Source organism: Oryctolagus cuniculus, chromosome 2, assembly GCF_964237555.1.
Source record: "Oryctolagus cuniculus chromosome 2, mOryCun1.1, whole genome shotgun sequence".
In the NCBI taxonomy this organism is placed as follows: Eukaryota; Metazoa; Chordata; class Mammalia; order Lagomorpha; family Leporidae; genus Oryctolagus; species Oryctolagus cuniculus.
The window spans coordinates 106,197,317-106,215,601 of NC_091433.1; the positions used below are offsets into that span (position 1 = coordinate 106,197,317).

The following is an 18,285-nucleotide window of genomic DNA, read 5'->3' on the forward strand; positions in this document are numbered from 1 at the left end:
GATTTCAAGTTCAGGGCAGCAGTACCCAAGAAGCAGGAGACTGCCTATGCCCACTGATCACTAACAAAGACTGTTTCTCAGCAAGAATCTATGCATTTGCACAGTGCACTCAATTCTCTGTCTACAGAGGCATGTGCTGATAAATGCTTGAAACTCAAGTTCAAGGCCAAGTGCTGCCTTGACACTCATCCAAATCAGCACAACTGCAAATTCTCCCCACACAGTGCCCTGGATAAAGTGCCCAGCCTAACAAGCCTCCTTGTCAACGGGGCAGAGTTCCTGCTTATCTCTGAGTCATGGGTTCTGTTCCCTGCCAGCCTGCAGAATTATTCTGACAGGCCCATCCCTCCCGCCCGCGGGAACTCTGGTTCACCTCATCCTCTTGTTACTATAAAGCCTGCCCTGCTCAGCTGGTGCTGGTTCATCTGTTCCCAGGTGGAGCCTCAGTGGGACCCTGCAGGGTGTGCAGTAGATTGATGTGAGTGACGGACTGGTGTCGATCCCCCCGCCCAGGGTTTAGGTGTCTCCCTCCACAACCCTAGGGGGAGACTTTCACATTCACCACCGGGAGTGAAGAGGAAGTGATTTAAACAGCCACATCTTCACATGTTTATAGGTACATACGGTTTAATCCAGAAATCTCATTCTGAAACTACACGAGCAGAAACAAGAATGTTCACCACAACCTTATTTATAAGAGTGACATCGTGGCCGGCGCCGCGGCTCACTAGGCTAATCCTCCGCCTAGCGGCGCCGGCACACCGGGTTCTAGCCCCGGTTGGGGCGCCGGATTCTGTCCCGGTTGCCCCTCTTCCAGGCCAGCCCTCTGCTGTGGCCAGGGAGTGCAGTGGAGGATGGCCCAGGTGCTTGGGCCCTGCACCCCATGGGAGACCAGGAAAAGCACCTGGCTCCTGGCTCCTGCCATCGGATCAGCGCGGTGCGCCGGCCGCAGCGCGCCGGCCGCGGCGGCCATTGGAGGGTGAACCAACGGCAAAGGAAGACCTTTCTGTCTGTCTCTCTCTCTCACTATCCACTCTGCCTGTCAAAAAAAAAAAAAAAAATGCATTAAAAAAAAATTTAAAAAAAAAGAGTGACATCGTGAAAACTACCTAAATAACTATCCACCAAGAAGTTAGAAAATAAATTACAGTAAATTAATCAATGGAAGACTATGTGGCAGATGAAAAACACAAAGAATACCAAGACTTGTTTCATCTTAGCAGCGCATACAGTCCACCCAATTTATGTAAAACATGCATCTATGTCTACACATGTATGTACATCCACATAATAAAGACTGAGAGGGAAAATGCTAGGATGACAAAGAATGAGGAGAAGACAAGTGAAGGCTTTTGTGTTTTATGACGTACAGTTTTATTTATGAAAAGATTTATTTGAAAATCAGAGTCAGAAAGAGAGAGACAGAGACACAGAGAGAGACCGAGAGTAATCTTCCATCCACTGGTTTACACCCCAAATGGATACAACAGCTGGAGCTGGGCTGGTCCAAAGCCAGGAGCCAGGAGCTTCTTCTGGGTCTCTTTCATGGGTGTAGGGATCCAAATATTTGGGCCATCTTCTGCTGCTTTCCCAGGCGCTTAATGGGAGGGAGGGGTGGCTAGATGGTAAGTGGAGCAGCCAGGGCTGGACCCGGTGCCTATAAGGGATGCCAGCATTGCAGGCAGTGGCTTTACTCTCTGTACCACAACATCAACCCCTGTTTATTTTTTTTAATTTATGTTGCAGCATACAAATAAGACTAGAGTGCATTTTCATTATAAAAGAATCAAAGGCTACAAGGTTCTACAGCAGGGGCTGGTGCTGTGGTGTAGCAGGTACAGCTGCTGTCTGCAATGCTGGCATCCCATATGGATGCTAGTGCCAGCCCTGGCTGTTCTACTTACCAACTAGCTCCTTACTAATGTGCTTGGAAAAGCAGTGGAGGATTGTCCAAGCACTTGGGTCCCTGTCACCTGCTAGGGATACCTGGAAGAGGCTCCTGGATTCATCCTGATCCAGCCCAAGCTGTTGTGGTCATTTCGGGAGTGAACTAGTGGTTGGAAGGTCTGTCTCTCTCTCTGTCTCTCTTGGTCTCTGTATAACTCTGACTTTGAAATAAACAAATAGGGGCCAGCATTGTGGCATAGTAGTAAAGCAGCCTCCTGTGACACAGGTATCCCATATGGGTGTGTATTGAAGTCCTGGCTGTTCCGTTTTCCTCCAGCTCCCTGCTACTGCACCTGGGAAAGCAGTGGGAGATGGCCCAAGTGCTTGGGTCCCTGCATCCACAAGGGAGACCCAGAATGAGTTTCTGGCTTCTGGCTTTGGCCTGGCCCAGCCTTAGGTAATGTGGACATGTAGGAAGTGAACCAACAGATGAGAAATCTGCACTTGTTTCTCTGTCTCTTTTATTTACAAATAAATGAATAAATATAGTATTTTAAAATATATGGTATAGATACACAAATAAAACTAAGAAAATTACATAAAAGTATATGACAGAAGTTTGTATTATTTAATGGAACTGGTTAGCACCCCATCCTACAGATATCTACTGGCCTTAATTCCATGTAAAGAGTGAAATCCATGATCTAGCCTATCAGACCTTCCAGCTCAATTCCCCACAAGAGTATTCCCAAGAAAAAAAAATCCCTAATTCACTTTTTCCATGAGTCATGCAGTGGACCGACATAGAAGATCACACATTTTTTTTGCAAATCTGTCATCTTTCTCCTGACCCCCAACTTTTATTTAACTTCACGTCTTTTAAAAACATTTTTGCATTTCTTTAAAATATTTATGCATTTGAAAGGCAGAGTTATAGAAAGAAGAGGAGGGAGAAAAGAAAGAGAGATATCATCCACTGATCCACTCCTCAAATGACTGCAATGGCCAGGACTGAAAACTCCATCTGGGTCTCCTACATGGGTAAAAGGGACCAAAGTACTTGGTTCTTTTCCTGCTGCTTTCCCAGGCACACATATTAGCAAAGAGCTGACTTGGAAGTGGAGCAGCCAGACTGGAAGCGGCACTCAGATGGCATGCTAGCATTGCTGGCAGCAGATTGAGCCACTGCGCCACAGCATTAGCAACTGTTTAGCTTCGTCTAAGGCAGCATGTACAAGGACACTTTAAAAAGCTCATGGAAGGAGCCAGTGCTGTGGTGTAGCAGCTAAAGCCGCTGCCTACAGTGCCGACATCCTATATGGCGCTGGATTGAGTCTCAGCTGCTCCACTTCTCATCCAGCTCTCTGCTCTGGGAAAGCAGTGGAAGATGGCCCAAATCCTTGGGCCCCTGCACCCATGAGGGAGACATGCAAGAAGCTCCTGGCTTCTGGCTTCAAATCCGCCCAGCTCTAGCCCTTGCTACCATTTTTGAAGTAAACCAGCAGATGGAAGAACTCTCTCTCTCCCTCTACCTCTCCATAATTCTTTCAAATAAATAAATCAATCTTTTTTAAAAAAAAAAAAGCTCATGGAAAAATAGAATTAAAAGAGAAGGTGACATTGGTGCAAAAAAAGTGTTGAAATTTAGGCATATTTTCATGAAATGCATTTCAATGATCTTTGTGAAGACTTGAAATACATGGTTTTCAAAATTTCTCACAGCAAAATAAAGTGATCTTTTAGTTCTATTTTCCATATACTTTTTGAAAAACCCTCATGTTAAAACACAAACAAGTATAAAAGGGGATGAGAGTGAGGTCTGGTGGCTGAGAAGAAATGAAAATGTCTGCTACTGCGTTTAGCATGGAAACCTGGAGGAACCCTTAGTACTGGTTCCTGTACTGCTTTTAGCATGGAAACCAGAAAGAACCATTAACACTGGTTCCTGCTTGCTCACTGCAAATCTACAGACAAGGAAAGAATATGAGGTTCTCAGGTTGGCTCATGATTGACAAGCAGCGCTTGTCAGCTGTGCAATACACAACGCAGGTGTCAGGGAAAGTCACCGGAACAGGGAACCTGGGCCCCACGGCACGGACTGCTGTCTGTGTGCGCTCCACCGCAGCTGGTCATACTCAGGACCCCTCCACGGCCCTGAGGACAGCCTCCCGTCCCCCACCCCCCCTCCCCTGGGGAACTGCCATGGACCTCTCACCACACTAATGCCATCGTTGAGAAGGGTCTCCCCGAAGATCATCATGTAGAGTTGCTCATTCACACGTGCCTCCTCGAACACGGCCAGCACGGCCACGGGGTCCACGGACGAGATGAGGCTGCCAAATAGTAGGTTGTGCAGGAGGTTGACATCGCTGAGGCCAAAGGCCTTAATCTGACAGATGAGGTAGAGGGAGAGGCCGATGCCAAAGGCGTTGATCAGGGCCCCTGGGCCTGCCCACCACAAGATGGAGCCCATGTTCTCAAAGAAAGGCCGGGTGGGCATGAAGTAGCCGCTCTCCAGCACCATGGGTGGAAGGAGGTACAGGAAGTAGATGCTGGAATCCATGACTGGAGGGGATTTGTGGTCGGTGCCAAAGATGATGCCGCCCACCAGGGCCCCCACAAGGATGAGCAGACAGCTTTCTGGCATGAGGCCAGGCAGTCTGCGGTAGAGATGGAAGCCTGGGGAAAAACAGAGAACTCTGTAAAGATGCTTTGCTCATGAACTGCATGCGGGACACCGTTCCAGCGGATGGGACGGTGGGCACGGGGGCTGGCATCTCGAAGGCCATCTGTAGCAAGAGCCGGAAGTGCTGCAGGGGCTGTCAATCACGCGGAGCAGTGAACACGCCCAGCTCAGGGCTGCTTGCAGAGCCATTCACAGCTCGCTTTTCCTCCTCTTCCTCCTTCCTCTTTCTCGCCCACCTCCCAAGGTCCCGAGAGGGCAGCACAGGAAAGCTGAGAAAAGAGTGAAGCTTCTACACTCACAGGGATCCCAGCTTCCACCTCTTGTGGAGTCTGTCGTGGTCCCCTAGAACTCAGCCTGTTACCCGCTTACCCAGTTCCCCTCCTTACCAACAACACACACACCACCTAAAAGCCCTTATTTTGTTTCCCAGGGGTCCCGCCTCCTGGTCATTCACTGAAAGGAGGAATCCTGTTGCATTTTCATCAGCCACATTCCATCACCACGGCCCCTTCATGTCATCAACACAGAATTTCTTCAGTAACAACTCTCATTAGTTGTTCCTTTCTAGTCCATGTCCGTTGCTTTGATTTAGGGTCTCCCATTTTTGAACCTAGTTATTGCATTTTCCTCCTGCCCTCCGATCTCATCCTCATGTCTTCAGGCCACTCCACACTTTACTACCAAGTGATTCTGCTCCAACACGTGTGTATCTGATTGTCTCATGTCCCACACAGGACTTTGAAAGCACACAAACTATCTGCCAGATTTTAAACCCAGAATATTGGTTGAACGTATCTGTTGAAAGATCAAACCATTAGTGAGGACTGGGTGGTGGAAAACCAGAGTTGTAAACGTTACTGCCTTTCTTGCTATTGACATTTCATAAAATGACATGAACAAACATGCTAAGAAACATTATAACATACAAGTGCATGAGGGTAATCCAAAACATCTGTGGGAAGCAGAATTAAGAGATAAGTTTATTTTGGGCACAGAAAAGCATTTTATGTCCATGCATAGTTTTTTTCATAATATTCATTTTCCACAGATTTTTGAAGACCCTTGTACACTGAAGTGCATACTGAATACACCAACAAATATGGCAAGAGGCCAGTGCTCAGTGGGTCATCACAGGGCTCTCTCCAGTTCTATTCCCTTTCTATCCAGCTTTCTTCTGGAGTCCTGCATTCTCCATTTCTGAGTGACAGCTTCCTTCTCCTTCTCTTTCTCCCCTTGGCACCCCTTCTCTTTCCCCTTCCTTCTCTTCTTCATCCTCTCCCTCCTCCTTTTCCTCTTCTTTCAGTACTCACATTAGCATGAGCTAACTTTCCTTAATGATCAACTTGGTGGAAGAGCATGTGGTGTGATTCTCTTGGGCCTTGTGTGTCTCAGTTTGGCCTTGCTTCTAGGAATTAAGCCTCCTGAATGGAACAACTTGCACCCTATAAATGTAGCAGGAGAAGCTATGTGTCCACAAATAAGGGCACTCCAAAGGGAAAGTCTACATCCATTTCACATGTTAAAATGACTCTCCCCTTTCACCGTGGATAATACAGTCAGTCACTTCATGATTCTACAGTTCTACACCTTGAAACTTAAACAGATGCAAACAATAAAGTCCTGACTGAATCAAAGATGACTTCATACATCCATTCAGGACCATTCTCCTGTGATGTTCCAAGAAATGAAATGGAAGTAAAAGATAAACCACAACACCTGAGGTAATTTTTCATTATCTTTGTTCCATAATATCTTTACTTTATAAATCAATAGTTGGATTTTTTAAAAAGGGCTGGGGCAAGTTTTAATGTTTTTCTGTCACAGTGCCTACTTGTCATTATTAGGTTCATCTGTTTCTCCATTCATTGAATCTTTTGAGGTCAAGGACATGGTCATTGCCATCTATTGTATGGGTGCGATATGCCATTTCCTTGGAAAGCCATTTCTACTTAATACACCTTAAAAACAATGTGAGATCCTTAGTGTAAATTAAGCATTTAACAAATCACAGAGATTTTCAAACTAGCAATTCTCATTCATTCAATCTTGATACTTTACTAGCCCAAAATAAACAGCAATTAGAAAGGATCACTTAATGAGTACACAGGTACCCCCCAACAGCTTTGGAGAAGGCATTAGATGGTCAGAGCCCACAGAATATATCTGCTGGATTGCAGGACTCAACCCATATTGTATATGCATTCTAGATAAAACTATATATATATATAATTTTATATGTAATTTTTATATATAACAATATGTGTTTATATATATATATATGAGCATCAGAAAGTTTTAGAGATTCTATCTCAATATGATAATCTATGAATTCAAATAACAGCCTATGGCTGAGATAAAGGAAACATTATGCTTACTGAGATAATTGTATCAATTTGACACTTGGGAATACACTGGTTTTAAGGAGTCAAGGAGGTGGAATTAGTTAAACAGTCACAAAGTGTAAACCACTAATTTGGTTGTTGGCTCAAAGAACCCTTGACTGGAATTTAATCCATTCACTTGGCTTCATTTTATTTTACAATGGAAACCAGAGGTGCCCCACTGGCTCCATTTGCATAGGTGTAAGTCAATATTTTGCTGACAGATATCATCTTATCTGCCCGTGCACCCCGTTTCTGACTGACATGAGAGTTGCCTGTGGTTCTCTTGCTCCTTGTTTTCTGCAATTTGCAAGGAGCACATGCCACTTATAAAAAATAAACAATGGGCACCATTGATGAACCCACTAGCCCTTTGCAAAAACTACAGGAAGAATATTTCATGGAAAAATCATTGTGTCAGTCCTAAAATCTCCAATGTGCAGACACTGAGGACTATGTGCTTTGCTCTAGATATTTTAACACGCAGAACTAAAGACTTGTACATGACCAATAATGTCACGTGGCTGTCACCTTGAACTAAGAAGGAATCCAAACAACCCAGGGCCCAGAAGGACATTTTTAGATTCCAAAACACAGTTCAGAAGCATTAGAGAGCTTTGTAAAAGCTGTGGTGACTTTCCCTACAGTCAGGGAAAGAGAAATTGGAGTGTAAATAGCAGTAACCATCAAAACCCACTTAGCTTACTGCCTCTAAGGCATTTTCACATACGTTATCTCACATGGAAAACAACTCCCCAAATGAGGTGTTGGAGGACTTACCTATTTTTGCCAGAGATGCTAGCAGTATCCAGAGGGTGACCTCGTAAGGAATTTGCACATAATCATAGTCCAGCTCAAAAACAGATATCCTCTCATCAGGCTCTGAGCTGGCAGCAGCAAACCAAGCATTAGGTCCATGCTGGGTGGTGGAATTTGTGGATTTATTCAAATCAGAAGATGCTTTGGAGCATGCAAGGGCCACTAGCAACAGCAACAGCATCCAAGAACCAAACGAATCAAATGGCCAAAAACCCATGCTCATGGGCTTCTCCTACCTACACTTCTGAAGAAGCAAGGACTTCCAGAGAGCAGTTGCTTCCACCTGTATCAGAGGCGATGTACACACAGTCCGTGGGTCATTCCAAGAGGAGTCTGAATGTGCTATTGAGTTCTGCATGTAGACACTTTCTAATCTTCTTTAAATAATTTGGGTTCAGGCAACTCAGCTTCCTGAGTTCAAATGCAGTCATTCAATGGATGGGCGGCAGTCCAGAGAGCTGTCTGTAGGACCTCTATGTGGCCATCCCTTGAAGAGAAACCTGATGGGGAAAATCACCTCTTCTTTCAAAGCTGTTTCTTCACTTCATTGCAGCCTGGTTTTGCCGTGTGAGTGAAAATTAAAAAGAGCTTGCAAGTGCTCATTCCATCTATCACTGGAGCCCAGCACTGAGGAGCGGGATCCTTCCTCTCTGTCAGAACCCCAGAAGGAGCTACCTGTCCTGCACCTGTTCCTTCTCTCCTCCCCTGCTCTCTCACTTGTTTTGAGTGACCAAGGCAGCAGGTAGCTCAGGAGCCACGCTTAATTATTTGCCCTGATTTGACTTCTGTAATGAAATGCTGAGTCTTCTCCGGAGGTTACGCTGCTGACACCTAGTGGACACCTTCTGTATGATGCCTCTGACATCGTCAGTAGTAAAAGATTAGTGACCTTCTAAATAACAACCAAGCCAGGGCATTTTTGAGAAAGAAGAGTTTTTTTGTAATTAGGTCAGACAATAGAGTTAAATCTACGCTGTTCTGTCAAACTGTCACACTGTCTCCATGAATGAATAGGGAGGGGAAGGAGCAAGATTGACAGCAAAGCTTGACATAACATATTTCCAGATTCTGTGAGCAGTTATCCACAGAAGGATTGACTTGCCAACTCCCAAGAAACTTTATTTTTTGTTTTGATAAATCAAGAAGCCAATGAACAAATTCCATACACACATATTAGGCCTCCAAATTTTAACTTTTTAAGTGGAGAATTCAAAATTTTGTTATTGTCCAAAAGAAACAGTGTCACAGAGTATTTATAGAACAACTTTGAGATGAACTTTATGAATCTATCTTTTCTTCTATATGTGCCAAGTGACCTTGGTCAAGTCACTCACCTTCCAAAGAATCTTCATTTGAAACAGGGAACAATAAATACGATAGAGCAAGTCAAGTGTTTGGGATGTAATGGTACATTAGAAATGTTAGTTTTCATTAACTGTAACCACTCTTCTTATAGAATAGGATGAAATACAGCACTTTTGCAATAATGAATAATACTTGGTAGAAAATGAGAATTATTATCAATAATTCATGTACGACCTCAACACCTCTTCCACACCAGACTGTAAGAGAGTGTGTTAGTGTCTTTCTCTTAGTTCCTTTAGTTCCATCCACACATACACACTCAACTAAGAACATTGGAAAATTGAGGAGGAATTGTTGAGAAGAACTAATAGCATATGGAAATTCATAGGACAATGGAATTAAAAACTTACATGGATTTTTCCCCTCCTTCTGTTACTGTTGGACCCTGAGATAGATTAGATCCATTACTTTTCTCAGGAAAGAATACAGGATGGCCCAGCATTGTGGCACATCAGGTAAAGCTGCCACCTGTGAAGCTGGCATCCCATATGGTCCCAACTACTCCACTTCTGATTGAGCTCCCCAGTAACGGCCTGAGAAAAGCTGTGGAAGATGGCCCCAGTGTTGCGGCCATCTGGGGAATGAATCAACAGGTGGAAGATCTCTCTTCTGTCTCTCTCTTCTATCTCTATAACTCTGACTTTCAAATAAATAAATAAATCTCTAAAGAAAGAAAAGAATACCTAAATTGCCTTGTTATAGAAAATGTCTTGAAACCAGCGCTGTGGCATAGAAAGTTAAGCCTCTGCATTCAGTACTGGCATTCCATATGGGTGCCAGTTTGAGTCCTGACTGCTCCATTCCAATCCAGCTCCCTGCTCATATGCCTGGGAAAGCAGTGGAGGATAGCCCAAGTGCTTGGGCCCTTGCATCCATGAGGGAGACCCAGAAGAAGCTCCTGGTTCCTGGCTTTAGCCTAGCCTAGCTCCGGCCAGTCTGACCATTTGGTGAGTGAACCAGAGGATGGAAGACCTCTCTCTCTCTCTCTTACCTTCTCTCTCTCTCTGTACCTCTGCCTTTCAAATAAATTTTAAAAATATTTTAAAAATAGAATTTATTTATAATATCTTTTATAAACAAATATATAATTACATATTTGTTTTTATTTTTCACTTTGCTTCTAAAATAAAATGGGAAAACTTTTTTCCCAAGGTGATCTGTAGAAAGATTGACCAAACAAAAAAAAAAGAAAGAAAGAATGAAAGAAAGAAATGGAAGCCTTCTATTTTGAGTGATCCCTGTCTGAGTCTCAGTTTTCTGTAGAACAAAAATGCTATCCACCAGGTTCCCTTTTCCCGCTCTGTGATTCCAATCATGGTGAGTATATGACAACATATTACCTGACAATAAATCAGTGTTAGACAAGTGACACCAACATAGGGCAGGTAGTGGAACAGCTTGATTTCAGCAGCAACCCACTAACTCAGGGTAAAGGTTAAGGTTCAGCTGATCACCTCATCAATCCTTGTCATCATTTCCACTGGTGGCATGTCTCACACAGATGTCTGAACACTTTCTTTTTTTTCTTTCCTTTTTATAAATTTGTATTAATATAAAGAGAACAGATTTTGTGTATTTCATAGGTACAGTTCTAAGAAGACAACCATACTTCCCTCCCCCTCTCTCACACAAACACCCTCCTTCCCTCCTTTCTTTCCTTTTCATTAATGTTTGCAAAGACATAATTTTAATCCACTCTACAATTACAGGTTGAATTCACCACTAGCCATAACATTCAACAAGTAAAAAGTAGGAAGACCACAGTTCCACAGGAGTATAAACAAGGGCTAAAACCTATAATCATCCCACGAGCACATTCCTTCTAAAATGCTTTCTTAATAGAAAATAGAGCACCCAGAGTGAGAGATGGAAGCTTCCATGGGTGGCACGCACTAAGGATGGCAGAAATGAGAGCCAAAAGGAAGCTAGGGATAAGGAAGTCCACAGCTACAGCAATGAGGGGCTCCGCAGACTCTCTCTAGACAAACCAATCTACTTGCTGAAAACAGAAGCAATCATTCAGTCTCTGAAAACTGTACTAAGGGCACACCACAAATGAATCAAATGTCCTAAACATCTATAAGACCTGTAAGAGTCTGTGACATGATCTGTTTGCTCTCCCCACCCCTCAGCTCAAAGTGAGGAAACCTGTATACTGGGTGGGTGGAGCCAAGAGGACTGGTTTCCTCTAATCCTAGTGTAGGGCTGCAGTTTCTACTCATTGAAGTCCAGCTTTCCATATGTATGTCCAAACCATGTCCTGTATCACCCCCAGAATGCACTGTAAAAGCCCCATTACAGGCAAATGTGACTGAGGTCCCTTTTGCCATACTGACTCAATCATAGGGTTGAGTTCTACCCAAGGCATAGCAAGTCAGGAGTAGTGGACTCCAATCACTCTCACCCTTGCTTGCTTAGCAGACTAAGCTTTTGTTGTTGTTGTTGTTGTTGTTGTTGTTGTTGTTGACAGGCAGAGTGGACAGTGAGAGAGAGACAGAGAGAAAGGTCTTCCTTTGCCGTTGGTTCACCCTCCAATGGCCGCCGCAGCTGACACGCTGCGGCCAGCGCACCACGCTGATCTGATGATCTGATGGCAGGAGCCAGGTGCTTCTCCTGGTCTCCCATGGGGTGCAGGGCCCAAGCACTTGGGCCATTCTCCACTGCACTCCCGGGCCACAGCAGAGAGCTGGCCTGGAAGAGGGGCAACCGGGACAGAATCTGGCGCCCTGACTGGGACTAGAACCCGGTGTGCCGGCGCCGCAAGGCGGAGGATTAGCCTAGTGAGCCGCGCCGCCCGCCCAGACTAAGCTTTGACACCAAGAGGAACAAACAGAAGATTCAGGACCACTGCAAGTGCCCAGCACCCTGCTCATCAAGCAAGCACTTACACAGAAGAAGATTGCTGCCATGTGACATCTCCAGAGTAGAGAAAGAGAGGTCTGTTAAAGCGAGGAAGCAGCCCATGGACTGGAGAACAGTATAGCTGTCGTTAGGGACACTAACCTGATTTGTAACAAAGGATAGAGAAGTTCAACCCAATGGGCACTGTCAAAACATAATGGATAATTAGCTTGTGAGCAATGGAAAAGAGCTAATAGCTCCATGATAGCAACAAATAAAAGGGCAGACCAAATAGATGAACAGAAGAACCATGGAGAGAGACAGCTGACAAGATCCTCCTGAGGTCAGAGCAAGTCTCAAAGATTGGCCTCAAAAACTACCCTAGAAAGGGACCTGACTTTAATTGGACCAGTCTGTACTATAACAATTTATGAGCCAATGCATTGTTAAAAACAATAGACCATTCAGCCAGCAACTGCTGGAGGCTGATAGCTGAGTAGTATATCAGTGCAGACAACAGACCCAGCTAGAACCTTAACAGAGGGTGAGTGAAGGAAAAGAGTCAAAGAGAAACCTGCTAAAGTTTCTGTCATCCTGGGGGAGAAAGAGGGACGTAGTGGGATTCTGAACGTTCCCAAAACCATAGGGGCTGCAAAGTGGTAAATTTGAAAATAGACTTTACCAAAATAGTCTCTCCGAGTTGCTGAACAAATCAAGAAGCAAACAATCAACTCTTAGCAATTCTAGAGACTGGAAAGGAGCAGAAATGAGGAACAAGAACTTCTAAAAGGTAGTGTATAAAATATCCAGCATTAGCAAGTAAAATGAGCCTATATGTCTACAGGAGACACATTTTTAGGTTCGAAGACACAAATAGATTGAAGGTAAAAGGATAGGTAAGAACAAGCAAATAGTCTGAAAAAAAGTCATCTTATAAATAACTGATAAAATATCATTTAAGATAACAAATGTTCCTAGAGATAGAGAAACATTTTAGAAAACAGACCTCAATAAATGAAGATGAAACAATTACAAACTATTATGTATTGAGTGGGATTCATCCCAGGAAGGCAAGGTTGTATTAATATCCCCAAAGATACTTATTGTAACATACCATACCAATAGAATAAAAGATAAAACCACACATCCCTTTCAATAGGTTGATAAAAAAAATTTTGACAAAAATCAACACCTTTTTATTTTAAAAATAGGCAACAGACCAGGCATAAAAAGAAACTTTCACAAAATGATAAACCCCACAGCCAACATATTTGTTTTGAAAGGCTAAATGCATTTCTCCTAAAATCAGAAACAAGAAAAGGATGTCTGTCTTCGCCACTTCTATTCAACATTCTACAAGAGGCTCCAGCTAGGGCAATTAGGCAATAAAAACAAATAAAAGGCATTCAGACAGAAATGGAAGGTGACATAATTATTTATACAAAAAAATTAAAATATTAACTAAATGCAATTGCTAGCTGAATGGACAAGGTACATTCTAGTTGGGACTCAACTAGCCTTGTGATTTTTGATTTTCTGAACAGTGGTAATTGGTGATAATGTGAAAAGATAGAGCAAGAATGTGTATTTAATTTTTTAAAGATTTATTTTATTTATTTATTTGAAAGAGAGAGGTAGAGACACAGAGAGAGAGGTCTTCCATCTGCTGGTTCAATCCCTAGATGGCTGCAATGGCCAGAGCTAAGCCTATCCAAAGCCAGGATCCAGGAACTTCTTCTGGGTCTCCCAAGTGGGTGCAGGGGCCTAAGGACTTGGGCCATCTTCCACTGCTATCCCAGGTCATAGCAGAGAGCTGGATTGGAAGAAGAGTAGCCAGGACTAGAACTGGCATTTATATGGGATGCTGGCACTTCAGGCCAGGGCTTCAACCCACTGCGCCACAGTGCCGGACTGATGCATTTCATTTTTAACCACTGGCCACCTCACTTTAACCGTCCAACACATGTAGGGAACCTGATAGACAACTAACTTATTAGCAATATTGTAGACATTGAGATATATAAGACTTAATGGTATGGAATTTGTAATCTATTTGACATAAAATTGATCTAACACTCATAGTGTACCTCTTTTTTTAAACTTTTGTTTAATAAATATAAATTTCCAAAGTACAACTTTTGGATTATAGCGGCTCGGCTTTTCCCCCTATAACCTCCCTCCCACCCTCAACCATCCCACTCCCTCTCCCATCCCGTTCATATCAAGATTCATTTTCAATTGTCTTTATATACAGAAGATCAATTTAGTATATACTAAGTAAAGATTTCAACAGTTTGCACCCACACAGAAACACAAAGTAAAAAGTACTGTTTGAATACTAGTTATACTGTTAAATCACATAGTACAACATATTAATGACAGCAATCCTACATGGGGAGTAAGTGCACAGTGACTACTGTTGTTGATTTAACAATTGACACTCTTATTTATGACATCAGTAATCACCCGAGGCTCTTGTCATGAGCTGCCAAGGTTATGGAAGCCTCTTGATCTTCGCCAACTCTGATCTTATTTAGACAAGGCCATAGTCACAGTGGAAGTTCTCTCCTCCCTTCAGAGAAAGGTACCTCCTTCTTTGATTGCCCATTCTTTCCGCTGAGATCTCACTCACAGAGATCTTTCATTAAGGTCATTTTTTTTTTCCAGAGTGTCTTGGCTTTCCATGCCTGAAATACTCTCATGGAGTTTTAGCCAGATTAAAATGCCTTAAGGGCTGATTCTGAGGCCAGAGTGCTGTTTAGGACATTTGCCATTCTATGAGTCTGCTGTGTATCCTGCTTCCAATGTTGGATTGTTCTCTCCTTTTTAATTCTATCAGTTAGTATTAGCAGACACTAGTCTTGCTTATGTGATCCCTTTGACACTTAATGCTATCATTACGATCAATTATGAACTGAAACTGTTCACTTTGACTAAAGAGATGGCATTGGTACTTGCCAGCTTGATGGGATTGAATTGGAATGCCCTGGCACGTTTCTAACTCTACTATTAGGGGTAAGTCCGATTGAGCATGTCCTAAACTGTACATCTCCTCCCTCTCTTATGGGATTAGTTTTTAGTTAAATTTAAACACCTAAGAATCACTGTGTATTACTTAGAGTTCAAACAATGGTATTAAGTAGAACCAAAAAAAATACTAAAAGGAATAAAGTAGTAAGTTATTCCATGACAGGACAAGGGCTGATCAAGACGTTGTTTCTCACAGAGTCCATTTCACTTCAACAGGTTTCCTTTTAGGTGCTCAGTTAGTTGTCACAGATCAGGGAGAACATATATTTGTCCTTGGGACTGGCTTGTTTCACTCAGCATGATGTTTTCCAGATTCCTCCATTTTGTTGCAAATGACTGGATTTCATTGTTTTCTACTGCTGTATAGTATTCTATAGAGTACATGTCCCATAATTTCTTTATCCAGTCTACTGTTGATGGGCATTTAAGTTGATTCCATGTATTAGCTATTGTGAATTGACCTGCAATAAACATTGAGGTGTAGACAACTCTTTTATTTGCCAATTTAATTACCTCAGGGTAAATTACAGGGAGTGGAATGGGTGGGCTGTATGGTAGGGTTATATTCAGGTTTCTGAGGCATCTCCAAACTGACTTCCATAGTGGCTTTACCAGTTTGCATTCCCACCAACAGTGGCTTAGTGTCCCTTTTCCCCCACAACCTCGCCAGCATCTGTTGATGCTAGATTTCTGTATATAAGCCATTCTAACCAGGGTGAGGTGAACCTCATTGTGGTTTTGATTTGCATTTCCCTGATTGCTAATGATACTGAACATTTTTCATGTGTCTATTGGCCATTTGGATTTCTTCTTTTGAAAAATGTCTATTGAGGTCCTTGGCCCATCTCTTAAGTGGGTTGTGTGTTTTGTTGTTGTGGAGTTTCTTGATCTCTTTGTAGATTCTGGTTATTAATCCTTTATCGGTTGCATAGTTTGCAAATATTTTTTCCCATTTTGTTGGTTGCCTCTTCACTTTCCTGACTGTTTCTTTTGCAGTACAGAAACTTCTCAATTTGATGTAATCCCAATTGTTAATTCTGGCTTTGACTGCCTATGCCTCCGGAGTCTTTTCCAAGAAGTCTTTGCCGGTGCCAATCTCTTGCAGGGTTTCTCCAATGTTCTCTGATAATTTGATGGTGTCGGGTCATAGATTTAGACCTTTAATCCATGTTGAGTGGATTTTTGTGTAAGGTGTAAAGTAGGGGTCTTGCTTCATGCTTCTGCACGTGGAAATCCAGTTTTCCCACCACCATTTATTGAATAGACTGTCCTTGCTCCAGGAATTGGTTTTAGATCCTTGATCAAATATAAGTTGGCTGTAGATGTTTGGATTAATTTCTGGTGTTGCTATTCTGTTACATTGGTCTATCCATTTGTTTCTGTTCCAGTACCATGCTGTTTTGATTATAACTGCCCTGCAGCATGTCCTGAAATCTGGTATTGTTATGCCTCCTGCTTTGTTTTTGTTGTGCAAGATTGCTTTAGCTATTCAAGGTCTCCTGTGCCTCCATATGAATTTCAGCATCATTTTTTTCCAGATCTCAGAAGAATGTCTTTGGTATTTTGATTCGTATCACATTGAATCTATAAATTGCTTTTGGGAGAATGGACATTTAGATGATATTGATTCTTCCAATCTATGAGCATGGAAGATTTTTCCATTTTTTGGTATCCTCTTCTATTTCTTTCTTTAAGGTTTTGTAATTCTCATCGTAGAGATCTTTAACATCCTTGGTTAAGTTTATTCCAAGGTATTTGATTGTTTTTGTAGCTATCATGAATGGGATTGATCTTAGGAGTTCTTTCTCAGCCATGGCATTGCATGTGTATACAAAGGCTGTTGATTTTTGTGCATTGATTTTATATCCTGCTACTTTGCCAAACTCTTCTATGAATTCCAATAGTCTCTTAGTAGAGTTCTTTGGATCCCCTAACTAAAGAATCATATCATCTGCAAAGAGAGATAGTTTGACGTCTTCCTTCCCAATTTGTATCCCTTTAATTTCTTTTTCTTGCCTAATCGCTCTGGCTAAAACTTCCAGTACTATATTGAATAGCAGTGGTGAGAGTGGACATCCCTGTCTGGTACCAGATATCAGTGGAAATGCTTCCAACTTTTCTCCATTCAATAGGATGCTGGCTGTGGGTTTTTCATAAATTGCTTTGATTGTGTTGAGGAATGTTCCTTCTAAACCCAATTTATTTAGAGTTTTCATCATGAACGGGTGTTGTGTTTTATCTAATGCTTTCTCAGAATCTATTGAGATAATCATATGGTTTTTATTCTGCAAGTTTGTTTATGTGGTAGATCACATTGATTGATTTGCGAACGTTGAACCATCCCTGCATACCAGGGATAAATCCCACTTGGTCTGGGTGGATGATCTTTCTGAAGTGTTGTTGCATTCTATTGGCCAGAATTTTATTGAGGATTTTTGCATCTATGTTCATCAGGGATATTGGTCTGTAATTCTCTTTCTGTGCTGCATCTTTTTCAGGTTTAGGAATTAAGGTGACGCTGGCTTCATAGAAAGAATTTGGGAGGATTCCCTCTTTTTCATTTGTTCTGTATAGTTTGAGAAGAATTTTAGTTAGTTCTTCTTTAAATGTCTGGTAGAATCAGCACTGAATCCATCCGATCCCGTGTTTCTCTTTTGGGAGGCCTTTATTACTGATTTAATTTCTTTCTCAGTTATGGGTCTGTTTAGGCTTTCTATGTCTTCATGGTTCAATTTGGGTAGGTTGTATGTGTCCAGGAATCTATCCATTTCTGATAGATTTCCCTGTTTGCTGGCATACAATTCTTTGTAGTAATTTCTGATGACTCTTTATTTCTGTGGTGTCTGCTGCTACATTCCCTTTTTTCAAGTCTGATTTTATTGATTTGGGTCTTTTCTTTTAGTTAGTTGGGCCAATGGGGTGTCAATTTTGTTTATTTAAAAAAAATCTTTTCATTTGGCTGATCTATTGTAATTTTTTTGATTCAATTCTGTTGATTTCTTCTCTGATTTTAATTATTTCTCTTCTCCTACTAGATTTGGGTCTGGTTTGCTGCAGTTTTTCTAGATCCTTGAGATGCATTGATAGCTCATTTATTCAGTGCCTTTCCAATTTCTTGTTGTAGGCACCTATTGTTATAAACTTTCCTCTTAACACTGCTTTTGCTGTATCCCATAAGTTTTGATATGTTGTGTTGTTATCCTCATTTACTTACAGAAAGTTTTGATTTCTCTTTTGATTTCTTCTATTACCCACTGTTCATTTAGGAGCATGTTG

The 18,285-nt window shown here is 42.2% G+C and overlaps 1 protein-coding gene across 1 annotated transcript in view; it reads right to left on the reverse strand.

The window, feature by feature from the left end:
* Positions 1-8,490, reverse strand: part of SLC9A4 (solute carrier family 9 member A4) — a 57,623-nt gene extending 49,133 nt beyond the window's left edge. Inside the window, exons 1-2 of the mRNA XM_002710005.5 lie at positions 7,735-8,490; positions 4,103-4,566 (exon numbers count right to left, since the gene is read on the reverse strand). Coding sequence (XP_002710051.3) covers positions 4,103-4,566; positions 7,735-7,996 — 726 coding nt within the window. The 5' untranslated portion in view covers positions 7,997-8,490. The remainder of the gene's footprint in view (positions 1-4,102; positions 4,567-7,734) is intronic.
* Between the last annotated feature and the right edge of the window lie 9,795 nt (positions 8,491-18,285).